Consider the following 27,488-nt stretch of genomic DNA (forward strand, 5'->3'; position numbering starts at 1 on the left):
ATAATGTTATTTCACTTAATGTTTAGATTTCATCAGATTGTGCACTCATGATTTTTCTAGAATAATTTTGCTGCTAAATTATCCACTAACCTGGTTTATAATAGTATTTTTGTCACAGATTATTATTATATATTTTTAATTTGTTACTCTTCATTTAAATTAAGTTGTCTATATTTAGCAGATTCTGTTTAACACACAAAAGAGTGACGATCAGATCAACACAGAGAAGTATAGAAATTCTACACTGATTTAAAAAAAAACTGTGCTGGAATCGGATCGGAATGGGCCAATACTCAGAATTTTCAGAATCTAAACTTTGTGACATGCCACTAAAGAATCTAAAGAATCTACCACACACTTCGGAAGTGATATGCAGCTATAGTGTCTTCTTGGATGGTAAGCCGTCCCCACAGGTGGTTAGAAGAAAAAATCTAAAATTTGTAATCAAATCAAATAAGGACATGAAATTTTAAACATAATACAATCCAGATATTGCTATTTATTTATTTATTCTTTTTTTTTTTAGATAGAACTTGTGTGTTATATGTGAAACACAGACAAATGTCACAGTGTCTAAAAATGTGTCAGCTGTGAGCTTGTGGTCAGAGCTGATCATCTAGAGTGGCATGTCTCAAAGACAAAAACCATGCATTTAACTATATAAACTGTGAAGAAATAAAATCAAGAGCTATATCTAGATGGCCTGTTGTAAATGCATATTTCAATGATAAAGACTCTTTTGTTCTCCTTGTTTTGATTATTGGATGCATCTTGTTCTTTATTATCCACATAATGCAAGCAGGCATCATATCAGCTTTAGTTGAAGGTATCTCTTAAAATGGGAAGTTTCAGCTGAAATGTTTGTCATTAAAACCACTGCTGCATTTCACATTCTACTTCTCGCATCTTTTTTTGTAGTTCTTGTTATCACAGAGGAAGTCTGTTAAGTGTTAAGACGTAGTCATATCACATCCCCATACATTCATCAGAAAGCTGTAGTCTCTAATCGATTACAGCATGAACCAGCTTTATATCCTTTTATTGGCCCTTTTTCCAGCTTTCAGTAAGTGGACTGGATTTCTTGCCTCATATTTTATGTACTATGTGTAAGGATTGGAGTCAATATAATTTTTGCTTAGACCTGATTTTTCAGATGCATGGCTTACTGCTAATACTGTTTTAGTGCATCTAAAGACTTTAGTTTTTACTCTGTTCTCTCAGTATTCATTTTGAAAATATTATAAAGTGCAAGAATAGGCTTCAGTTTAATGTTTGCTGTTTTTGTAAAATGAGGTTTTTGTCATGTTTTGTCATTATTCCTTTGCAAAATATTTTAACATTTTCAAGGAAATGGGTCAATATAATTTTTTCCATCTTTTTGTACAGTGGCATTTAATACATATGGCCCTGATAAAACAATTTACCCTCAAATGTCCTGCATTGTCTAATTTTTATTGATTTATGGGTCAATATAATAATAAAATAATATAACTATTTTTAGTTTATTTATTTTAATTTAATTTATTTTTATTTTATAATAGTTTTATTGGGACTAGGGTTGCTCATTCTGGTTAATTTTCCTGACCGACAACCGCTGCTTGTTATTAGGACTGGGCAAAAAAATCTATTTTTCTATTTATCTTTTTTTTTTTTAAATGACGTCGATTCGATATCAATTCTCAAAAGCCACAAATCGATCTTTTTATTTCAGCACACATTTAAAACCAGCTCTGATTAAAGTGAATCTTATCATTACTCTTCTACACTAGAAGTCACCCTTATTTGCCTTGCGCGATGTTACAACAGAAAGACTGTCATTCATTCAGCGCTTATCTTGGCGGAGATACTGTTGATGAGAACCAAGAACAAAGACATACGCGTAATTCACAATGCTCAGGTGAAATGCTATAAATCTGCAGAAGCATTTGATATCACCCATAAAGCGCCATGATTTCCGCAATCAATGAATGAATGGCGGATTTTGTTTACTAACGTAATTTACACACATACCAACGCGCGGACGATACGCTCGCGGTGTTTTCAGCTTCTGCTGTCTCACTATGATGATATGAATACACGAAAATCATCTCCAGCTGCTCTGAGATTCACCTCATTCGCATTTTACCATTTCATTTGAGAAAACTACCGTCATATCACATATACAGCAGCTGCAAGTTCCTCACGGCAACCCGTCAAAATAAAAGTTTAGTTTAACGTTAAGAAACGTCAGAATAATATTACAATTTAGAAGTCTTAAGACTTAATGCTACTACTGCTAATACATATTAATAAATCTTTATTTTTAAAGGAATAATCTCATTCATTTTCTCTTTTAATTTTAACAGTTAACCTCTGTTGTGCAGCACTTTGTTTGCCAAAAAATAAAAGGGTTTCATTTTCATTTAGGATAAATAAAATTAATGTTTTATGCCTTCATCTGAAAAAATAAGAAGAATAAATACCAGAAAAAATAAGATCAACATTAGGGCCTTTCGCACCGCTTTAGTTCCAGAACTAAATGTACAGTACTGAAGTATTGGGACGATTTTGCGTGAACTATTTCCCAGTACCATTTAAAGGGTTGCATTCACACCGACAGTGTGTACTAGGACATGACGTAAGCCGGTCGACAGGGATGTCATTTGTGTGCAACATTCAACAACGTTAACAAAGAAGAACAACGTTAACAACAGGAGGACGGAGGACGCTATGATCGGAGCTGTGTTTTTGATGTGTCTCGTGGGTTTCACAATAATGGACATGGAATGTCGATGTATAAGTAAAGCGATTGAAAGAACGGAAAGGAGGATTAAGAATCTCCAACGACAACTGGCAGTGCTACATTTGCTACAAGTGCCTGCACTTCAGCATCCATATATTTTAGGGGTGCACGATATATATCGGCTGATGATTAATGCGCATCTCATCAGTAAAGCCGGTTCTCTAAATTAGCAGTAAATTCCATCAGGTGCTTGATTTCACATAGAGCAGCTGTTATTACACAGAGCCGTTGTTAACAGACAAGCTGCGCAAATCCACGTTCATTATCAGCTTGGATTTGCGCAGCTTGTCTGTTAACAACGGCTCTGTGTAATAACTCTGTGTATCGTGCACCCCTAGTATATTTATCATATTTGCGAAATACGAAATTGCGACACAATGTTTACGGTATGTTTACACAGCGTTTTAAATCATGGTGGGTGAGGGCGCTTTAAAATGCGTCTGGCCAATCAATGTCTACTTACTTCACGGGTACTACCGGTTGTGCTGGTTAGACCCTTCTCCAGAGTAGGAGCTAATTTGGTTCTCGAAAAATGCAGTCCAGTACTAAAATCGCACCCAGTTCCTGTGGTGCAAAAACACCCGAAAGTGGGTTGTTCCACAATTAGTTCTGGTACTATGAAAAGGTTCCTGTGGTGCGAAAGGCCCTATTTTATAGGGCCCTATTATTGCTCAAAAAAGGACCCTATACAAAAAAAGAGAGTAGGTTTAAAATACAGGTCTGTGGTTCTTAATTTTTTTTTTTTTTTTATTAATTCACCATTTGTAAACTGATGTTTACTGTAATTCTTTTAGAAATATCAATAGCAATTTTATTGAAACTATATTCACTGAATGTAATAAAAAAAAAATCGAGAATCAAATTGAGAACTTGAGAATCTAAATCAAATCAAATCGGGACATCTGAATCGATACCCAGCCCTACAGTCGTTATCCGAACATTTATCGTTAACTGATAAAATTGGAATAAATGAGTAACCTGGATTTACACATGCATCCACAAATTATCACGCACCAGCAGCGCTTCTGGGAAGAGAAAAAATACAGAATAAATAATAATATAAAATAAATAAATAAATAAATAAATAAATAGGCCTACACTAAATATATCAATTAAATAATTAAATAATGAAGATGATAAAACTAAAACACACATTGAATCCTTCTATGCACTTAGAAGAACGTCCCATCAGACAAAAAAAATATATAGCAGGCTTACCTTAGTGTACAGCGTGTCTAGTTTTTTTTTTTTTAGTAATATGTTGACATGCTACATGAATAAATGTAGTGCTGCCTGTTAGACCCACAGTAAAAACACCATCACAAAAATCCCGTCAATTTGCAGTTAGGGACTTTTCATCCACTGGTCATATGTTTCTTTTCACAGCGTGTTTTTGCAGCATTGAACAGTATAGCCAATCACAGACATATCTGTTGATTTCATGAATGTAGTGGCCAATCAGAGGCAGTTAAGTTACAATCTACTCACCACCCAAAAGGCCGGTGTTCTGTTCATTTCTACACAAATTCTCTCATTAAAACAAAGAAAGTTTAGACATTATGTAAAGAAGAGATTAATTGTGCAATGTAAACTTCTTTGATTACTTTTAATTAACTTTGTGAGATTGCGATGAACTACAGTAAGATGAGTGACAGCTTTCCAGTGATTAAAAGGTGAGGGCCCATTGTGCACTTTCTAGGCTACAATCCATTCATAAAACATTTATTCACAGATTCACACTCTGATAACCATTAATCCAATATTGCCACTTGTGCTGCATATCTGTCAAAGTGAAAGTGAAGCAGGTGCTTGCTCAGCGAAATGTGTCTGTATAGGCATGCTGCGCATGTCGACATGCTTCCAGGATTTAACAAATATAGCATTATTTTCTTCTTTCACCATGCAGCAAAAGTAAAAAACATTTTTTTTTTAAAAATACATAAAAAAATTATTTTAAACCATTTAACTGATAGTAATAATTGTGAGTATAGTAATAGTGAACTACATTCACTAGACGAGACAAAACCAATAAAACCCATTACAAATGAGGCATTTGTTGTATCCAGTTGGGATATAATTGATTATAATGACTTATACTGTCTTTTTACGTGTTGCGATGCATATCGCGCTGCGTAAAAATAAAACCATGTCTGCATTTGCGATCAGAGAAACAACAAGCCTACTCTACACTGCTCAAAACTCACGTTAGAATCATCATTGGCAAATCATTTAAATATAAATAACGTACTTACAGGCTGTGAGTCAGAAGGCCAGATTGTCCTTGCTACGTTTGAACTGCCCAACTTTATAGAAAGAGCCGTTGTGCCACAGACACATTGTAGGCTACTGGTTCAGGAAACAGTCCTCATCCTCCATAAAACGCGCAGCACACATCTGATTATTTAGGTTGGATTGTTCTGGAACAGTGTTGAAATACAACTTAACCATTGATTTATAGTCGTGTCCACTTTTGGAAGGACAAACAAATAGTTTCGCTTTCACAATGAAACACACAACATGGCAGCGGTGATAAGAGAGAGAATAAAAGTTACGCCTTCTTTCTTTGTGTGAACATTTGGGTGGCGTTATGCAAATCTTCCCACATAGTAATGCAGACATGTGGGGGCATGTTTGTATAAGCCGTTTTAGGAGGGCGTGGACGAGTCTTAACTTTTATAAAGAATATCTCTTTGGATTTGAGACTTTAGTCTTTGCAACTTTACAGATCTTCTTTATGCACAAGAGCTTGTAACACTCTAAAGAGAAAGGAAAAATTTAAATCGCATCATATGACCCCTTTATTATATTATTATACAGGTGCATCTCAATAAATTAGAATGTCATGGAAAAGTTTATTTCAGTAATTCAACTCAAATTGTGAAACTTGTGTATTAAATAAATTCAATGCACACAGACTGAAGTAGTTTAAGTCTTTGGTTCTTTTAATTGTGATGATTTTTTGGCTCACATTTAACAAAAATCAACAACAAATTAGAATATGGTGACATGCCAATCAGCTAACCAACTCAAAACACCTGCAAAGCTTTCCTGAGTTTCCAAAATGGTCTCAAAGTTTGGTTCACTAAGCTACACAATCATGGGGAAGACTGCTGATCTGACAGTTGTCCAGAAGACAATCGTTGATACCTTTCTGAAGGAAAAAGTGTGGAAGAAAAAGATGCACAACCAACAGAGAGAGCCGCAGCCTTACGAGGATTGTCAAGCAAAACTGATTTAAGAATTTGAGTGAAATTCACAAGGAATGGACTGAGGCTGGGTTCAAGGCATACAGACGTGTCAAGGAATTTGGCTACAGTTGTCGTATTCCTCGTTAAGCCACTCCAGAATCACAGACAATGTCAGAGGCGTCTTACCTGGTACCAAGGAGAAGAAGAACTGGACTGTTGCAAAGTGGTCCAAAGTCCTCTTTTCAGATGAGAGTAAGTTTTGTATTTCATTTGGAAACCAAGGTCCTAGAGTCTGGAGGAAGGGTGGAGAAGCTCATAGCCCAAGCTGATTGAAGTCCAGTGTTAAGTTTCCACACTCTGTGATGATTTGGGGTGCAATGTCATCTGCTGGTGTTGGTCCATTGTGTTTTTTGAAAACCAAAGTCACTGCACCCGTTTACCAAGAAATTTTGGAGCACTTCATGCTTCCTTCTGCTGACCATTTTTCTGAAGATGCTGATATCATTTTCCTGCAGGATTTGGCACCTGCCCACAGTGCCAAAAGCACCAAAAGTTGGTTAAATGACCTTAGTGTTGGTGTGCTTGACTGGCTAGCAAGGCAAGGCAAGTTTATTTATATAGCACATTTCGTACACAATAGTAATTCAAAGTGCTTTACATAAAAGAAAGTAAAATAATGAAAGAAAAAAACAAAATAATAATCACAAAAATAAAACAAGGAATTTAAAATGATTTAAAAATTGACTTTAAAAGAATTTAAGACAGTTAAAAATAGAAAATGATTTTGCATAAAATACAGTGCAATCAGTTTGGACATCACACAGTGCTAATTCAATAAATGCACAGCTAAACAGATGAGTTTTGAGTCTAGATTTAAAAATAGCTAATGTTTTAGCACATCTGATATCTTCTGGAAGCTGATTCCAACTCCAGGTAGCATAATAACTAAAAGCAGACTCCCCTTGTATTTCATCAACACTTCATAAATTCAAACATAAACGATCAAAATTACCTGTAAGGTTTATATTCAGTGAGCATATCTGCAATGTATTTCAGCCCTAGGTCACTTAGTGATTCATAAACGAGTAAAATTACTTTAAAATCAATCCTAAATGTAACTGGAAGCCAGTGTAAGGACCCGAGGACTGGTGTGATATGCTCAGATTTTCTGGTTCTAGTCAGAATTCTGGCAGCAGCATTCTGGATGAGCTGCAGCTTTCTAATGGTGTTCTTGGGAAGGCCGGTGAGGAGACCATTCAATAGTCCACCCTGCTTGTGATAAAGGCATGAACAAGTTTTTCCAAGTCTTGACTGGAAACAAAACATCTAATTCTTGCAATGTTTTTGAGATGATAGTATGCTGATTTAGTTACTGCTTTGACATGACTACTGAAGCTAAGGTCTGTCTCCAGAATCACACCAAGATTCTTCACTTGATTTTTAGTTGTAAGACCTCTAGAGTCAAGGTATGCATTCACCTTGAAACCTTCATCTTTGTTTCCAAATACAATGACTTCAGTTTTGTCCTTGTTTAACTGAAGAAAGTTCTGGCACACCCAACTGTTAATTTCATCCATGCATTGGCAGAGGGAGTCAATAGGGCTGTAGCATTTGGCGAATAAAAGGAAGATTTGATATTGGTCTATAATTGCTCAAAATGGTGTTATCAAGATTGCTCTTTTTCAGAAGGGGCTTAACAACTGCAGTTTTCAGGGAGTTTGGAAAAGTCCAAGAAAGAAGTGAGGCGTTCACCATTTTTAAGAGATCTGTTTCCAAACAGTTAAGCACACTTTTGAAAAAAGATGTGGGAAGTGTGTCAAGATAGCAGGTTGACAATTTTAGGTGCTACACTATTTCTTCCAAAATTTTGCTATCAATTGCTTCAAACATAGACATAGTATCTTTTTGATATTGCGGCCGAATCTGTCTGACCTCTGCATAATTTGAGGATGTGCTAATCGCCTTACTGATATTAATGATCTTCTCAGAAAAGAATGAAGCAAACTCATTGCATTTGCTGTCAGAGAGCATTTCACTGGGAATCTGACTTGGGGGGTTTGTCAGTCTCATAACAGTAGCAAAAAGATTGCGAGTGTTGTTTATGTTACTATTTATAAGGTTTGAGAAGAAAGTCTAGCTGTGGCTAGTTCCACACTGAAAGCATGAAGGCTGTCTTTATAGATGCTATAGTGAATTTCAAGTTTCGTCTTCCGCCACATCCACTCAGTTTACCTGCATTGTCTTTTCATACTCTGAACTGCTGTTGATTTTCTCCAAGCTGATTTTTGTCTGTTCATTTTCTTACTGTCTATTGCTGGAGCAATATCATCAATAACTTTCTTAACTTTTGAGTTAAAGGAATCAAGGAGAAGATCAACAGAGTCTGCAGAAATGCTTGGTTTTAAAGATATAGCCTCCATAAATAGCACACTAGTGTTCTCGTTAATGCATCTCTTTCTGACAGAGACGGATCTGGATTCAGTGGTAGCAGAGATCAATATATCAAAGAAAATACAGAAGTGATCAGATAGTGCTACATCTTTAATAACAATGGAAGAAATTATTAAATCTAGAGTGTGTCCACCTTTGTGTGTGGATCCATGCACATGCTGAATCGGTTCAAAAGTGTTTAAAACAGTTATCATTTCTTTTGTAGTTTTGTTTTCTGCATTATCTATGTGAATATTAAAATCCCCTGCAATAGCAAAACAGTCAAACTCACAAGACCTGAACCCCATAGAGAATATCTATGGGGTATTGTCAAGAGGAAAATGATGTCATGGTCTTGTCATGATCCTGTCTCTATCTCTCTCTTTCTCTCTCTGTCTCCCCCTGCTGGTTTCTCCCCTCCTGTCTCCCCCGCTCTTCGCTTCTGTGTCACAGCTGACTTCACTTCTCATTAAGATAATTTCCCCTCCACCTGCTTCTCATATTGCCTTGTTATCTGGGCTACTTCTACCCTCTCGTTCTCGTGTCTCTTTGTCAGATTGTTATCTCCTAATGAAGCTGTTGCCGTCTGCACAAGTGATTAGTCTTGTCCCTGTCCCGGTCCGGTCTAGTCGGGGTTAGGTTAGTCTTCTGCTATCCCTGCCCGTTCGTCTCTGTGCTCACCCCTTTGCACCCCACAGAACCTTACCTGCTGTCCAACGCCGCGGCCTCCCCGCTCTGCGAGCTCCGATCCCCGGATTTCCCCTGAGCCCGGTCAAGCCTCCGCCTCGCCAGCCTGCTGGTTGTTCCAGCCACAGAGGTCTCCTGTTTTTACTTATACCCAGCCTGCGGGTCTGCCTTGGTTTTCACCTTTTGTACTCCTTATTTGGATTTTCCTGTGGCTTTCCTTTGTTTGATTAAAGACTCTCATTTTGCCCTCGCATTTGAGTCCTCTCCCTTCAATACCCATCACAGAACAATCTGACCAATATGATGGACTCAGCGAGTGGCAGCCCGTTCCAGACCGCCGTTGAGCACCAGGGCGTCCTCCTCGGGAAGCATGAGGAGGACATCTCTGCTACCCGACACGCCGTCGGTTCTTTGGCCGCCCAGATGTCCGAGCTGTCCAGCCAGGTTCACAACCTCCGTCTCCAGCCGTCCGCCTCTCAGTGTCCTCCTGTTCAGACGGAGCCTCGGATAAATAATCCTCCGGCCTATTCGGGTGAGCCAACACAGTGCCGCGCCTTCCTTACTCAGTGCGAGGTGGTCTTCTCGCTCCAGCCCTTCACATATGCTAAGGAGAGAGCCAAGGTTGCTTTTGTTCTTTCACTCCTCCCACGGGCGAGCTCGCGAGTGGGGAACGGCCAACTGGGAGACTGAGGCGGAGTGCATCTCAAGCTTTGAGCGTTTTAAGGAGGAGATGATCCGGGTCTTCGACCGCTCCGCCTATGGAGAGGAGGCTTCCCGTCGGCTTTCCACACTTCGGCAGGGGAGACGATCCGTGCCGGATTTCTCCATTGAATTCCGGACCCTCGCTACCACCTGCGGGTGGAACCAACCCGCCCTGACCGCTCGCTTCCTGGAGGGCTTGTCTCCTGAGGTGCGGGACGAGGTCCTCGTCCGTGAGATCCCTACCCGGCTCGACGATCTTATCGACCTGGCCATCCGTGTGGAGAGACGGTTTGACCAACGCCGTCGTGCTCATCGCCTGGAGGAGAGTCTTTTCTCGTCGCCTCGTGTCAGCCCCTCCCACTCTGAACCTGAACCTATGCAGCTGGATGGCCTGCGTATTTCTTCTAAGGAGCGTCAGAGGAGGATTCAGAACCGCCTCTGTATGTACTGTGCTAGTGCCTCTCACTTTGTGTCTTCCTGTCCGGTAAAAGCCAACGCTCGCCAGTAGGAGGAGGGTTACTGGCGAGCGCTACCACTAACACTATCCCTTCCACTTCCTGCACGACACTTCCAGCGCATCTCCAGTGGGCGGGGTCGTCAGCCTCCTGTGCGGCCTTGATCGATTCTGGGGCCGAGGGAAACTTTGTGGATGAGAAGTGGGCGCTCCAACAAGGTATTCCGCTCACACCGCTAAGAGACTCCACCCTTTTATTTGCCCTTGATGGCAGCGCCCTACCTAGGGTACAGAAACAGACGATCTCATTAACTCTGACCATCTCTGGCAACCATAAAGAGACAATTTCCTTTTTTATTTTTCAGTCTCCTTTTACTCCTTTAGTACTGGGGCACCCTTGGTTAGAACTTCACAATCCACACATTGACTGGGCTAAGGGGTCTGTTTTGTCCTGGAAGTTGTCATGTCATGTTAAGTGTTTAGCCTCGGCTGTTCCCCCCGTGTCTTCTGTTTCTGTGTTGCAGGAGGAGACGGGAGATCTGACTGGGGTACCGGAGGAGTATCACGATTTGCGGGGGGTTTTCAGCCATTCTCGAGCCATGTCTCTTCCGCCCCATCGCCCGTATGACTGCGCTATTGATCTCCGCCCGGGGACCACGCCCCCTCGGGGTAGGCTCTACTCCCTTTCCGCTCTCCGAACGGCAGGCTTTCGACAATTACTCATCGCAGTCCCTCAGTGCCGGCACAATCGTCCCTTCCTCGTCGCCTGCCAGCGCCGGATTCTTTTTTGTTAAGAAGAGAGACGGCTCTTTGCGCCCATGCATAGATTATCGGGGGCTGAACGACATCACTGTTAAGAATCGTTACCCACTGCCGCTGATGTCCTCAGCCTTGATATCCTGCAGGGGGCAAAAGTCTTTACCAAGCTCGACCTACGCAACGCTTACCATCTCGTACGCATTCGGGAGGGGGGACGAGTGGAAGACCGCCTTTAACACGCCCCTCGGCCACTTCGAGTATAGAGTCCTTCCCTTCGGATTGGTTAACGCCCCCGCCGTCTTTCAAGCTCTGATCAATGACGTCCTTCGGGATATGCTCAATTTATTCGTTTTTGTCTATCTCGATGACATTTTGATTTTTTCGCCCTCTCTCCAGATTCATGTGCAGCACGTTCGCCGCGTTCTCCAACGATTGCTCGAGAATCGACTCTTTGTTAAGGCCGAGAAGTGCTCCTTTCATGCTTCGTCTATAACGTTTCTAGGCTCCGTTATCTCAGCAGAGGGGATCAGTATGGACCCTGCCAAGGTCCAGGCCGTGCTCGATTGGCCCGTCCCGGATTCTCGTGTCTCGCTACAGCGCTTTCTCGGTTTTGCTAATTTCTATCGCCGCTTTATACGCAACTTCAGCCAGGTGGCCGCGCCACTCACCGCCCTCACTTCGGTTAAGTCTCGTTTCGGTTGGTCCGGTCCTGCGCAGGAGGCATTTGACCGGCTAAAGACCCTTTTTACGTCCGCACCCATCCTCCTCACTCCAGATAGCTCAAGACAGTTTATCGTTGAGGTCGACGCCTCCGAGGTAGGGGTGGGAGCCGTTCTTTCCCAGCGGTCAGCGTCGGATAATAAGATACACCCCTGCGCGTACTTCTCACACCGCCTTTCCCCCCGCGGAACGTAATTACGATGTCGGGAATCGTGAGCTCCTCGCCATCCGCTTGGCATTGGGTGAGTGGCGGCAGTGGTTAGAGGGTTCCTCTGTCCCTTTCATCGTTTTGACTGATCATCGCAATTTAGAATACATTCGCTCCGCCAAGAGATTGAACTCGCGTCAGGCTCATTGGGCCCTTTTCTTTACGCGTTTTGATTTTGTCATTTCATACCGTCCGGGCTCTAAGAACGGTAAGCCGGACGCGTTGTCTCGACTTTTCGACCCCTCGATCGGCCGCACCCCCCAAAAGGCGATTATTCCTCCCGGTCGGGTGGTGGGGGCTACGGTCTGGGGAATCGAGAAACAGGTTAAGCGCGCACTCTCTCACGTCGCTACTCCCCGTAACTGCCCTAGGGGCAGCCTCTTTGTCCCGGTTTCCCACACGATTGGCAGTTCTACAATGGGCTCATTCCTCTAGACTAGCGGTTCATCCCGGTGTTCGCGGTACTATCGCATTTATCCGCCAGCGTTTCTGGTGGCCCTCTTTAGAACGTGATGCGCGCCGTTTTAATCGCCGCCTGCTCTATTTGTGCCCAGACCAAGGCGGGCAATTCCCCACCTGCTGGTCTCCTCCGGCCGCTACCTGTTCCCTCTCGCCCGTGGTCCCCATATCGCTCTCGACTTTATCACCGGTCTTCCGCCTTCGGCCGGTAAGACGGTCATCCTGACGGTAGTCGACCGCTTTTCTAAATCGGCGCACTTCATTCCCCTTACCAAACTGCCCTCTGCTAAGGAAACGGCCCAGATTATGATTGATAATGTGTTTAAGTTTCATGGCTTGCCCACCGACGTCGTGTCCGATAGGGGCCCGCAATTCGCCTCGCAGTTCTGGAGAGAATTTTGCCGTCTCATAGGTGCCACTGCTAGCCTTTCCTCGGGTTTTCACCCCACAGACTAATGGCCAGGCCGAGCGAGCCAATCAGATTGTTGCCCGCATGCTCCGCAGTCTAGCCTTTCGCAATCCCTCGTCTTGGGCCGAACAGCTATCCTGGGCTGAGTATGCTCATAATTCCCTCCCTTCCTCGGCCTCTGGTATCTCTCCCTTTCAATGTTGCCTCGGCTATCAACCCACCCTTATTTTCATCCCAAGAGACCGACTCTTATCTGCCCGTCCGTTCAGACCTTTATCAGTCGCTGTAAGCGAACCTGGAAGAGGGTGAGATCTGCACTATGTCGTTCAAAGAGACGCATGTGCGTGGCTGCTAATAGATCACGTGTCAAAAGTCCTCGCTATGTCGCGGGTCAGAAGGTTTGGCTATCTACATCTAATTTACCCCTCCAGTCTGACTCCCGTAAACTGGCCCCCCGCTTCATCGGACCGTTCCGCATTATCAAGATCGTTAACCCTGTCGCTGTCAAACTCCGGTTGCCGCAAAATCTTCGTCGTGTTCACCCGGTGTTTCACGTCTCCTGCATTAAAACCGGGTCTCCCGCTCCCCCCCCCCCCCCACTTCTTTCTCTGCCGTTCGTATCGAAGACTCCCCGGTCTACACCGTCCGCAGGATCATAGATAGGCGGCGTCGGGGTCGTGGTCACCAATACTTAGTCGATTGGGAGGGGTATGGTCCTGAGGAGAGGAGTTGGGTCTCCCCTAAGGATATCCTGGACCCCTCGCTCATTGATGATTTCCTCCGGTCTCGCCAGCATTTCCCCGCTGGAGCGCCGGGAGGCGCTCTTTGAGGAGAGGGTACTGTCATGGTCTTGTCATGATCCTGTCTCTATCTCTCTCTTTCTCTCTCTGTCTCCCCCTGCTGGTTTCTCCCCTCCTGTCTCCCCCGCTCTTCGCTTCTGTGTCACAGCTGACTTCACTTCTCATTAAGATAATTTCCCCTCCACCTGCTTCTCATATTGCCTTGTTATCTGGGCTACTTCTACCCTCTCGTTCTCGTGTCTCTTTGTCAGATTGTTATCTCCTAATGAAGCTGTTGCCGTCTGCACAAGTGATTAGTCTTGTCCTGTCCTGTCCGGTCTAGTCGGGGTTAGGTTAGTCTTCTGCTATCCCTGCCCGTTCGTCTCTGTGCTCACCCCTTTGCACCCCACAGAACCTTACCTGCTGTCCAACGCCGCGGCCTCCCCGCTCTGCGAGCTCCGATCCCCGGATTTCCCCTGAGCCCGGTCAAGCCTCCGCCTCGCCAGCCTGCTGGTTGTTCCAGCCACAGAGGTCTCCTGTGTTTACTTATACCCAGCCTGCGGGTCTGCCTTGGTTTTCACCTTTTGTACTCCTTATTTGGATTTTCCTGTGGCTTTCCTTTGTTTGATTAAAGACTGTCATTTTGCCCTCGCATTTGAGTCCTCTCCCTTCAATACCCATCACAAATGAGAAACAAGAGACCAAAAAATGCAGATTGTCAAAGAAACCTGGGCTTCCATACCACCTCAGCAGTGCCACAAACTGATCACCTCCATGCCACGCTAAATTGAGGCAGTAATTAAAGCAAAAGGTGCCCCTACCAAGTATTGAGTACATGTACAGTAAATGAACATACTTTCCAGGCCAACAATTCCCAAAAAATGTTTTTTTTTTTATTGGTCTTATGAAGTATTCTAATTTGTTGAGATAGTTAATTGGTGGGTTTTAGTTAAATGTGAGCCAAAATCATCACAATTAAAAGAACCAAAGACTTAAACTACTTAAGTCTGTGTGCACTGAATTTATTTAATACACAAGTTTCACAATTTGAGTTGAATTACTGAAATAAATTAACTTTTACACAACATTCTAATTTATTGAGATGTGCCTGTAGTTCATCACTGTAAAAAAAAAAACAACTTGAAAAAAGTTTAAATTACTGGTTTTGTTGTTTTGGCTCTCAACTAAGTTTAATAAACTTATTGTAATGTAGACTGACTTGATCGAGTATTCGAATCCATTTGCAGAGATGTTTATTGTAGATATAGTCACACACAGGGATAAGGCAGATAATCGTGGTCAAAATACAGACAAGGGTCAATATAACAGCAGGAAGTCCGTACAACAAACAAATCCAAATCGTAATCCAAAAAACAAGGTCAAGAACAGGCAATGAAACATACACGTGGCAAAAACTATGGCAATGAGAAAACGCTTGGTAGAGACAGTGGTTAGCTGGCAATACTTCGCAATGTGAGGCCCTGTCCCAAATGGCGTACTTCATGTGGACTTTTGGTCTCGTGGACTTAAATTGCTCGTGCTCGCCGAGTCTACCCAGGTGTACATTTTACTAGTTGTTACTTACAGTTTATACAAACATTATGGTCATCGACCAGTGGTTGATATCTCAAACATAATAATAGCGCGTTTATAATACGATCATATTATGATTCATTAAATAAATAGAACCGAATGTCAGGGCTTTACTTAGTCGTATGTAAACCTAGTATTTATATTTAAACATGTAAATTCATCTGAAACTCACGCACATGTTTATTATGTGTTAAAGTTGTAATCTTAGTTCAAATGGAACGTAAGCAGCATATTCCCCGAACCTGCAGCTCCTGTCAAAAAACAACCAGACCATTATTTCCGGCGTGACGATCGAGTCTGTCCCAAAAATACCTCTCAATGCGCCCTCCTGGACTCGCGCCAAGGGCCCTATAGGTCTGCACTACATGACGTCACCAAAGCAATGGCGCGGGAAGGGGGGTGCTGCGGGGGCTGCAGCCTCCCCCGTCATAGCATCAGCCCCCCCTAATATTGTACTTAAAAACGTGAAAAAAATAAAAATAAAAAAATAAAAAACAGACATAACAATGTGTTTAATGTGGGATTAAGATATAGTGTATAAGATATAAACTAATGATTAATTATTTTAATATTTCTGTGTCGCTGCAAAGACGATGCGGACTCGCCATGAACGCCAGAGAGAAATGCACATTTCATATGGATTAGGCCGACATATTCAGAGAGTAGCCTATTTCTTTTCGTTTTGAATATTTTCATTTAAAAGTAGACATTTTTAAGCTTTCTATAATAGATAGCCTATATTTCTCCAAAACTGTCTGTGAGGCACAAGCTGAGTTTCTGCGCCCTCCAGTTCACGTGCAATACAAGTGATGTGCCGGCACCTTATTACATTGTCTGCTAATATATTTGCTTGTTTATTAAATACAGGCAATGGGTTGATAAAATATTGATCAAAGTTAAGATACAATTTATACAAAACTAAAATCTTTTAAACAGAGTCTTTCTACAAAACAAAACTCAATAAAGTGGTTAAAAATCATGTCTTACCCACTCCATGTCTCATAGGCTATTGCGCATGATGTATCATATCTTTCTCATGCTGCATGCTCACTTTCATAATAAACATTGATTAAATAAATAAAAAAATTACATTAGCCTATAATATTTAAACAAATATGAAACCAAATATGTTTTCTTTAATGGCTACAACACGTAGCCTAAACAGTACAGAGATTTATTTATTTATTTATTTATTTATTTATTTTTTATTAAACATCAAAGTACAAGTACATCAAGTACAATTTTTGTGTATAAAACAGTAACAATCACGCCAGGGGAGAAGACTAGTAGAGAAATTTCATGTCGTCAGTCACAACATAATGACGTCACATATTTTCCAACCCAGCCCTCAGCCCCCCCGCATGAAACAGCTTCCAGCACGCCTGCACCAAAGTGTGAACTCTGAGGAAGTCAACAAGTTTGGAGTGTGCCATTTGGGACAGGGCATCAGATGGCTTTTAACAGGAAGCTACAGGAAGTGGAGAGAGAAGAACAGCACAGTCAGTATTGGGGAGATGGCTACCTCTGGCGGCTGGATGAATGGATGGCTGATGTTACACTTATTCAGCTTAAACCAAGTTTTTTTCCATAAACATAAAAGGATGAGTTTTGTGAACAGCACTTTGCAAGTTCATCCAAAAGTTCTGCCAATTTATAAGATTGAGTCAATCTTGAAACTACCCAACCCAAAAAACATGCAAATTTTGGGAATAAAATGTAAACATTTGTTTACTTCAGGCAGGGCTCCAAACAAACAAAAAAAATCGAGTAAGGAGCCATTTAAAAAAAAAAAAACTTAGGCGCCATATAATTTTTTTTTAGGTGCCACAGAATAAACGTGTTTTATTTGTTTTACTTTTATTATTATTATTTATTTACGTTTTAACATTTCATTCTGTCATGTGTTTTTGTCCCATCTTTTCTTGACTTTATCAGCATTTTAATCCATCTTGTAGATGACTTGTGACCTAAGGTTCACTTAAAGTGTGGACTAAACGTCTTTTCCAACTTCAAATATACAGTCACAAAGAACTGTTTATTACACAGAATCTGTACCAATATCATGGACCATAAGCATCACTTGGCCGCGGAGTGTAGTTTGGGCTCCTCCTCAATGCATCCTGTAAATGATGTCATACACTCTTAAAAATAAAGGTGCTTCACATAATGCCACAGAAGAACCTTTTTGTCTAAATGGTTTCATAAAGAACCTTTAACATCTGAAGAAACTTTACGTTTCACAAAAGGTTCTTTGTGGCGAAATAGTGTTCTTCAGATTATAAAAAGCTGAGAAAGAGATGCTTCTTTAAAAACCTTTGACTGAATGGTTCTTTTGTGGAACCAAAAATGGTTCTGTGAAGAACCTTTTAAGCACCTTTATTTTTAAGAGTGTATGTCTTTTACACTTTCAGCCTGTTTTTCTTAATTAGTAAAATGCAATTTTATTGGATGAGTTGAATCATGTAAACAACAGGTTAAGTAAAAATATTAAAATGCAATAGCGCATAAATATTGCAGAATGCTCCTCTTTATAGTTATTTTTCTATCTGACTGATGAGCTTATGGACACTGAATGGTATTCCGAATGGTCAATGTATATTACGTTGCAATGTTTACACGTTTTCTGCAGTTTGAAACACTGAATGAGCTTTTATATAAGACATTTCAGTAAGCTCTCCTGTAGGCTCTCTTATAAAATATATTTTGATGTTAATTCATGTTCATTATGTACTATAGTAGTAAAGAGAAAAATTAAATGGGTTCACTAGCCCTTGAACTGAGACGCTAAAGCAACCACGCCTGCATCATTAAAGAGCGCCAAAACTGTATTTGTTGTTTGAATTTCGTTTTGAATTTGGAACAATTTTAAAGCTGGTACTTGTTTATTAAAAAGTGAAGAACACAGAGCTTTTGAGATTACTGGACGGCCAGTGCGCTTCAAATAATGTTCACGCATTAACAGAACACAGCATAGACCAAGATCTTGTTAAGAAGAAGCCGTATTATTAATGATTATAAACGAGAATGGTTAATGATACTGCCAATATCCACACAGCTGACAGCTTTACCTGTTGTAGTTTGTTCAAGTTGTGCACGAAATAGACGCTGCTTTTCTCTCGCGCGCGTGCTGCACAGCTGAGCTGCGTTTATCAGACTGTGTGAGTCAGCGCTGCTGCGCGGCAGAGATGAGGACTGTTTGAAACTCTTTTTTGCACTAAAACTTTGATGCGCATCGTCTCAGTTCAATTCGTGAACATAACAAAAGATGTGATCGCAAAACAATTATGAGAAAAGGCATTACATGCAAATTTTTAAGTTATAACGTAAATACTCAGATAGCAAGCGCATTAGGGCTGATTCTGGTTGAAATGCGGTACTGTCGCCTCTGGGCCGATCTCGGCTGAAAGCTGTTGTACACGCGGCAGGTCCACACTCGGTGTAGTTGTGTGTATTAACCTTCGGCCCGAGTTCATTTTATCACAGAAGGGCCTCTGCTAGAATGAAGCAAATCATCTGCCTGAGAATTTTTTTTGGCGCTTAAATCTTGAAGAGCTTTCGGCGGGTAGGCGCCAGTGGCAACCTCAGCAAAAACTTCACTCGCAAATTAATATTTATTGTCACAAATGCGACCATTTTAGTCGCAGTTTGGAGCCCTGATTTGAGTTTCTATTGGTCCGTGGCGGTTAGCAATCCGTGGGTGTGTTCTGAAACTCCACCTTCTTTGATGTGCGATTTTTTTCCGCCGGTTCGTTTCTCATTTACCGGAGAACAATATCTCCGGCCAAGTCACTAGCAACATGAATACACTGGAGTGTCGAATAGCTGAGCTGGCATAAATATATCTGCACCTGTAAGATCGCTCACGGAGAGACTTTAATGATTCAGAGAAAGCATTAATTCCTAGAAAGAAATTGCAAGGAAGCTTGGTGTATAAAAAGGTGTAACAATTTATCCAGTTTAATATAATAAATAAACACTAATAAAATAAAGTAACAAACTGACTCCAATATTTATTTTCCACATCATGCTAAAGTTTTCAGACTGAGACATTCACACTAGGTTCTTTTGTATTGCAAACATGATACTTGACTCTGCTGCTAATCATTATTCTTTTATCTATAATATTCTGACCATTGGTGCCCGTCTGACACATAGATTGCCTACCCTTCACAATTTCATCGTTGTTGTGTTTAGGGGATACACGCGAGAGATGCGAGTCATGTTTACATTTATCTACACCCCACCTCCAGCAGCGCGGAGGTGTCGGAATGTTCAATAAACAGTATACCGTCGCTCAGCCTTTTCAAACTTCTTTTTGCCCCCAAACGAAGAACGAAAACGAACTTCGTCTGAAGTATACCGGGGCTTTTATTCACACCTGCACCGACCATCAATGCATTTTTCCTCCGATATGCATATGGATTTAACATTGTCCGCTAATAGGCTATACTGTACATCATTAAATAAAGATAAACAAAGTTTGGTTCTACACCAGAAACACAAACGATCTATAATGCTTAGAAGAATGCATCCTAAAATATAATTAGAAGTACAATTAGCATCAAGCTACATTTGAAAATGTAATAAATGTATTTGCTTACCCACTTTAAACCATCATCGAGTGCTTGTAATAACTTACAATTGTGATCTAATTGATTCTGATTAATAAGCAGACACATGCACTCTTTGTATGTTTATTAACACTGCTAATTTTTGTCATAAACATCCTTTATTGCTATAAAAATACCATGAGCTGCATACAAAACACATAAAATATATTGTCATAATCATGTCTATTTGCTTTCATATTTCATGTGTAGAAAAAGAGTCAACATGCTCTGACTCATAACACTCGCGTACGTGGAAGAAAACGGACGGTGCTTACAGATCACATAACTCAGTGGACAATTAATAAAAAATGTATTCTGTATTATGAACATGTGAGAATAAATCTGTTCTCAAATACCAACGATAACAAGAACTCAGCATCCATTCTCTCTTATCCGAGATACTCTTCTTCTATGTTTAATTTACACTGGTTTTCGAAACAGCGTCACCACTCTTGCCTTTCTGTGCAACAGCAGCTGCTCCGTGCACGTGATCCTAGCTAAAATCTTATGGAATGGCCCGTGATTTCGCTTTGCGAAACTGAAAAGATTCGTCGGACTGGTTCGAAAAAAAACATTCGCATTTTCGTTTCATGATTGTTCGCGGTCTATGTGGAAGCATCCATAGAAATCTATTGTTTTTTTCCAGCGCGTCATCGCGTCCGATATTCGTTTCGCTTTTTCACGCTCAGCGTGGAAAGGCCTGAAGAGTGTTAAATGCCACAGAGGGTACACCACTATAAAAAGTTTGAGAATTATTGTAATATCATTTTCCATAGATTCAGACACCAGCTTCTTCCTCATCTACAACGAGGACCACAACAAATGTGTGTATGCTGAGAGTGCTACTGTGATACAGACTGCACCATGTGATGAATCATCTAAAGCTCAGCATTTCAGATGGATTTCCTCTTCACAAATCCTCAGTCTCTCGTTTAACCTCTGCTTGGGGTCAGAGAAGATCGAAGACTGGGTCAAAATTATCCTTCTGCCCTGCAATGATATCAGCCCAGTTCAAACCTGGGAATGTAAAAGTGAAAGCTTGTTTGGTTTGAAGGGACATCCACTGCACCTGAACTATGGAAATTATGATGAGCCAAATGTGATGTTGTTTTCGGGAACAGGTGTTTGGAGTCGGTGGCTGATTTATGGGACCAAAGAAAATTTGTGTTCTCGTGGATATCAAGGTATTAACAAAAGATAGGAAATTTGGACAGTTTTTAAGATTTCATAATAATGGCTACCAAAATTATAAATTCATGCCTAATGTCTACTATGAATCTCACTTAATTCTGTTATGAAATTCCCTTAAAGCCTAATGTCATTTCTTTCTGTTCTGCAGAGATATATACTACAGGTGGTAATTCATTAGGAAAACCATGCCAGTTCCCTTTTAAATTTGGTGGCAAATGGTACACTGAATGTACTGTAGACGGCAGAACAGACGGTCAACTGTGGTGTTCAACAGAGAAAGATTACGACACAGAGGAAAAGTGGGGCTTCTGCCCCAAAAAAAGTAAGACAACACAGCTATTCTCTATTCACTACAGAAACATCAGTATTTATTATTTAATGAGCACTAGACATGTGCCGGTATTCGGTAATGTGATATACCACGGTAATGAATATGCACAATATTGTTATCGTGGGCACTTCTCAGTACCGTGAATAATTATATATTACAAATTATTCCGAATTTTGAATGCATTTTAAGAATACTTTTCCCATCAACTGGTCAAAATGTACAACACCGCTGTATGCTGCGTTAAAGAAGTGTGCGCACTCTGATGTAAACAAACACTCATGAGAAGCACAGGGCGAAACGCGTGAGACACTCTGAATGAAAAAGCACTTTCACTCTCGGACAGCAGATGGCGCTAAACTGCAGAAATGCAGCCTTTACCCCGGAAACCACATAAACAAAGCAGCTGCACTATGAAAATGTGTTTGAATGATTTAAACAGCCATTCATATTTGTGTATTTGCTATGATGTTCATCACAGTGCCAAATACTTAAATATTTAGACTTAATAGGCTATTTATTTTCAAACCTTTTTTTACATTTTAATCTGGACTATAACATGCCCTAGATATTGTTGAAAGTGTTTTGATTCTTTATTCACACTTTACATTAGGGTTTCATTAGATAACATTAGTTAATTCATTAGTTAACATAAACTGCCTGTGAAAAATTCTTATGAACATTCATTAATCTTAGGTATTACAATATTTAATAACACGTTAAAATCGAAAGTTGCAACTATATGTTATTTAATGAGCTACTGCTGCAGCGTCAAGTTTTTGAAAGTTATTACACAAGCACCTGAATAATTATGTATGTAAATATGTATGTTACAATTATGAAAATGTTTTTAGAAGAAATTGCTGACTGTACAATACTGGACAATATCTGCAGAATTTACACTTCAATTATGAGACTACAGTGTTTCCCATACATTGAGTGCGGGTGTTTTTATATCACTGTATTTCTAAAGGAAACCGACTGACTGTCTTCAAAAAATTGGATGTAATTTTCGTTTCATCTTGCATGTAACGCATACCTGTCAACCCTCCCGTTTTTCTCCTGTATTTTATCATTCTATCACGCTATCATTCCGTTTAAATATTTTCCTGTATTTCGCCCGTATTTTTAATCTTTCTATAAAAACAATCCAGCTGGGCATAATTTATATGTTTGCTATATTCGCCTCTGGTAAAACTCCCGTATTTGTATGGTACAAACCTCATTATATATAAGACTAATAAGGTCAACAAATTCCAAGGTTGCCCAGTTGCCAGATCTTGTATGAAACGCATCCTTCTCACACATTCGACACATACAAATTTCAACCCTTTTGTCCCCTCAAATTGGCAACCTACAACAGCGATGAGTACCGCGGGAAGGAATGGATCACGGGTAGAAATGGGACAGGAGGGGAAGACTCAGATGGTGCTCCGGTGAAAAAAAACATATAAACATGCAAATTGAGATACAGCTTACAATTCAAAAAGCGGTTTAATTGATTAAATATGAGCGCTGCAAGTTGCAAAATCAGGTGCTGCTTTGTTTACTTCGGTTACCAGAGAAATGGCTATATTCCTGGTGTAAAGCGAAAGGATGAAGAGAGAATGAATTTGCATTTTTCAATCAACGTTTCTGCTTTTTGTTTTAGTCCAAAGCCAAAAACAACCCTTATTTTTATGCAGAAAACATGCAGTTTGATATACACGCAGTTTAAATAATTGTTTGATAATAATTGTTTAAATTAATAAATTAATATAATAATAATATAATATGATATAATAATTGATACTTTTGCCCCAATTGATATGCCAATATTGACGCCATGCTTAACTATACCGGAGCAGGTGGAATTTGCTGCTTTGGCAAGGGGCGGGGCAGTACTGAAAAACCGTCTAAGCTGTTAGCCAATCACAACACATTGAGACAGCTAACCAATCACATCACATTTCATTTTTCGGAAGATGCGCCTTCATCAAACCCAGAACTAATCAAGCCGTTTGTGCCAGGCTGGGGAAAAAGGTATTTTAATAATGTAAATTATGTGAAAAATAATGCGTTTTTCGAACCACTAAGCATGAGAGCATGTTCTAGTACACCCCAAAACAAAATCAAGACTTTGTAAAAGAGCATTAAGGCTTTAACTAAGGTTAACTAATGAGGTCTTATTGTAAAGTCTTTTGCACTTTAATCTGTGTAATCAGAATCAGAATCAGAATCAGATCAAGAGACTTATTGCGCCAAGTTGCTTGCGCATACAATGGAATGTTTTAGGTATAGTTGTATAAAATTGTGCTATAAATGATAATGGATTGGATTGAGTAGATGCAGGGTCTAAGGATGAAGGGGTAACAATAAATATAAGGATATTTTTGCACTTTAATCTGTGTAAAACTTTTAACTTTATACCTTTTTCTGTATTGTTTTATTGTATTTAAATGTTCTGTTATTTTTGTTAAAAGAAAAAAGTTATTAAACCTGTTATACTGTATTATGACAACACTTTTTTGAAACTTAATTTCAATATCGTGATAATACCATATACTGGGGTGGGAGAAAAAAAAATCGATGCATCGCAATTCTCTCTCCAACGATTCTGGATCACTTCTGAGAATTTCAGAATCGATTCTGAGCTTAGTTTTTAACCATATGCGCGATGACGCTATAAGTTTGTTTTAGAAACACCCTATTCTGCTTGCTTCCAATTCCTCACACACTTACACCACTCGAACCTTCCGTAAAATAATCTTTTATAAAGTTCGGAAAGGTTGAAGCAAATTACAAGGACATTCGCGGACTTAATTGCACAGGGTGCGCTGTGAGAGACACACGCTTTACACTTGAATAGGGATGGGCGATATATCTAACGATAAAATCATGCGCATCTAGTCAGTAAAGCAGGTTCCCTGATTACCGCTAAATCGCCATCACCTGCTTTCAAATGGACCGGCATTTAATAGACAGAGCCGTAGATCACTGACAAGCTACGCAATATCGCGTTCATTATCGAAGGCGATACATCTTCGATAATGAACGCGATATTGCGTAGCTTGTCAGTGATCTACGGCTCTGTCTGTTAAATGCCGGTCCATTTGAAAGCAGGTGATGGCGATTTAGCGCTAATCAGGGAACCGGCTTTACTGACTAGATGCTCATGATTATATCGTTAGATATATCGCCCAGCCCTACACTTGAAGTGTGCAGTCTTGTCCGTCGGTATTTTCCTTACAAATGCTCTACGAAGTCATAATTTAGTATGTGGTTTGGAATGCAGTGGACTAATATATTTAAAATATGAACCTCACTAACAGAAGGCTGCTTTCAATTTCAAATGCTGAAGTGCACTAGACCCGAATCAGACAAATTAAAGGGATAGTTCACCCAAAAATCAAAATTATGTCATTAATGACTCACCCTCATGTCGTTCCAAACCCGTGAGACCTCCGTTCACCTTCGGAACACAGTATAAGATATTTTAGATTTAGTCCGAGAGCTTTCTGTCCCTCCATTGAGAATGTATGTACGGTATACTGTCCACGTCCAGAAAGGTAATAAAAACATCTTCAAAGTAGTCCATGTGACATCAGAGGGTCCGTTAGAATTTTTTAAAGCATCGAAAATACATTTTGGTCCAAAAATATCAAAACCTACGACTTTATTCAGCATTGACTTCTCTCCCGGGTCTGTTATGAGTGCGCCGTTCACAGCACATCCGGTTCGCGAACGAATCACTCGATGTAACCGGATCTTCTTGAACCAGTTCACCAAATCGAACTGAATCGTTTGAAACGGTTCGCGTCAACAATAAGCATTAATCCACAAATGACTTAAGCTGTTAACTTTTTTAACATGGCTGACACTCCCTCTGAGTTCAAATAAACCAATATCCCGGAGTAATTCATTTACTCAAACAGTACACTGACTGAACCGAGCCAGATAACGAACGAAACATTGACTCGTTCTCGAGTCAAGAACCGGTTGCATCGGTTTTTCGGATCACCAGTAGTGATGGGAAGTTCTTTTCTTCTCCGCGAACCGGTTCTTTCGGACAGTTTGATTCAATAAACCGGTTGCCGAAAACGGTTCACCAGTTATTTTGCACTCGACGTAATGACTTCATTGGCGATGATTGCCCTTGATTCAAGCCTTCGGTTTACCCGCGCTCATAACATTAGCACAGAATCAGTTCAAGAATCAATCACCAAAAGAACCAGTTCAGTTCAGACGCGCTGTGTGTCAGTCTGAATCACCCATGCGCAGTATCATCAGCTCCTCGGTTCTCGAATCGGACGCGTCCGACAGAAACGGTTCAAATTTGGTGCAAGTAATCAAGATTGATGGTCAAAGAGATGCACAGCATGTAGACATATACATATATTTACATGTACACATGTAAATACATGATAGAAATCACGATCACAAGCTCTTTGGATTGACTTCCCCCACCTAGAAGAAAACCAGACTGAAATTCCTGAGACCTGTTAACCTCTCTGGTCTTCACAGGACATATCCTTACTCCACAGAATGGCACAGAGAATGCCTTCCCATGCATATATGCACCAAAATAACCTCAAAAAAGACTTCTAAATGGATATCAGTCCATTGCTTAACTCCATATCATACATGTAACCCACACATTTGACAATCATGTTTCTAATCACTTATTATGTATGTCTTTTTAAATAACTATTGAATAGCTTAAGGCTCATATTCATGTTTAGTATGTGTGTGTTTGAATCTTCTTGCTTGAAACATTTCTGCCAATCAATTCTTTGTCAAACGTATCATATTCTTGTTATAGGAATCATGTTCAAAATTATACTCCGCAAGAGCGGGAAAATTCGGACCACGTGATTGATAAGATAACATGATTTATGAACGGGCAGGACAATAATTTGCAACACCCCGAGAAAAGACAATATCTAACTGGTCAAGACAACATTTGAGGTGTGGCCGAAAGGCCAGTTTAAACACTCAGGACACCATCAGCTTTTGCTTTCAGCTTTTGCTTTTAGTCATGCCTGCTCTTAGCTTTTGCTTTTAGTCATCACTTTTAGCCATGCTTTTTGCCATTACTTTTTGCGTTCTTTGAGCGCCGTTCCAGCGTGTTTCGGCCTGCACACCCACTGCTACTTAGCCACGATGAGAAGAAACAACACCTAGTCTCCTCAAACTTTACTTCTGTTGTTTTTCTTTAGTTTCTTTTCTTTACCGTTGAGAGTTTCATGTTCTGAGTTAAGTTTTGTAACGCCGTGCCTCCGAGTCTGACCTCGAGTGCCCGCCTAAAACTACAACCAGCCCACAACTCCGCATCTTCAGCCAACGCCCAACCATTTGCTTCCCAAGCAGGGGCGCCCCCAAGGGGTGGCCAGGGGTGGCCACGGCCACCACTGTATAAACTCTGGCCACCCCTGTGGCCACCCCTAGGATGATTTGCAGTGGCTACTATTAATTTAAATCTATTTTAAATCTATTAATTTTAGATCTATATAATTTATATATCATTTAATATAGTTACTATCACACGAAGAGTGACGTTTTTCTCCAGAAGTCTGCATAATTGCAAATGTGACATTGATTTTATACAACAGTTCAATAAACAAGAAGTTAATATCAAGAGTTTTACGTTTTAGACAACATATTCACTTTTTGCCCTCTATTTCTAAAAACAAAAATCATTCCAAACACAGCCACTGTTTTGCGTCTCTGAGCAACATGATAGCGTTTCGTTCCTGAATGAATCAACCGTTTAAATGATTCGGTTCAATCGCAATGACTCACTTATTAACAGTGACTCGCTGCCACCTACTGGCTGGTTTTATTTTCACATTTAAGGTACCATTTCATTTTTTAAACAATTTCAAACATCAGTTTTCAATGTTTTATGTCTGAAATATCAAAACATTATTTATTAATTTGTAACTCCAGGTTAAAGTATTTCATGTCCCTCAGAGCTCCATTAAACAGTGTGTAAAAAACATCTAAATGGCACTTCAGATGCAGTTTCTGTTTTCTCTGCATTGCAAAGATCAATTTTGTTGATACTGATTGCATTTGCTTGGTAACAGCCCAAATGCAAGTGTCTGACTTAAAAGATGGTGCACACTTTTAGAAAAAATTGGCGTAAAGGTTAAAAAAAAAAAAAAAAAGCCTCAGCTGTCAGCACACTTAGAAATAAGATATCAGCAC

General features: G+C 40.4%; 1 protein-coding gene across 1 annotated transcript in view; it reads left to right on the forward strand.

Moving 5' to 3' along the window:
- Positions 1-685: 685 nt before the first annotated feature.
- Positions 686-27,488, forward strand: part of LOC109081429 (macrophage mannose receptor 1-like) — a 35,694-nt gene continuing 8,891 nt past the window's right edge. Inside the window, exons 1-3 of the mRNA XM_042730399.1 lie at positions 686-1,063; positions 20,557-20,964; positions 21,120-21,293. Of these exons, the coding sequence (XP_042586333.1) occupies positions 1,018-1,063; positions 20,557-20,964; positions 21,120-21,293 (628 nt within the window). The 5' untranslated portion in view covers positions 686-1,017. The remainder of the gene's footprint in view (positions 1,064-20,556; positions 20,965-21,119; positions 21,294-27,488) is intronic.

Source organism: Cyprinus carpio, chromosome B8 (assembly GCF_018340385.1).
Source record: "Cyprinus carpio isolate SPL01 chromosome B8, ASM1834038v1, whole genome shotgun sequence".
NCBI lineage: Eukaryota > Metazoa > Chordata > Actinopteri > Cypriniformes > Cyprinidae > Cyprinus > Cyprinus carpio.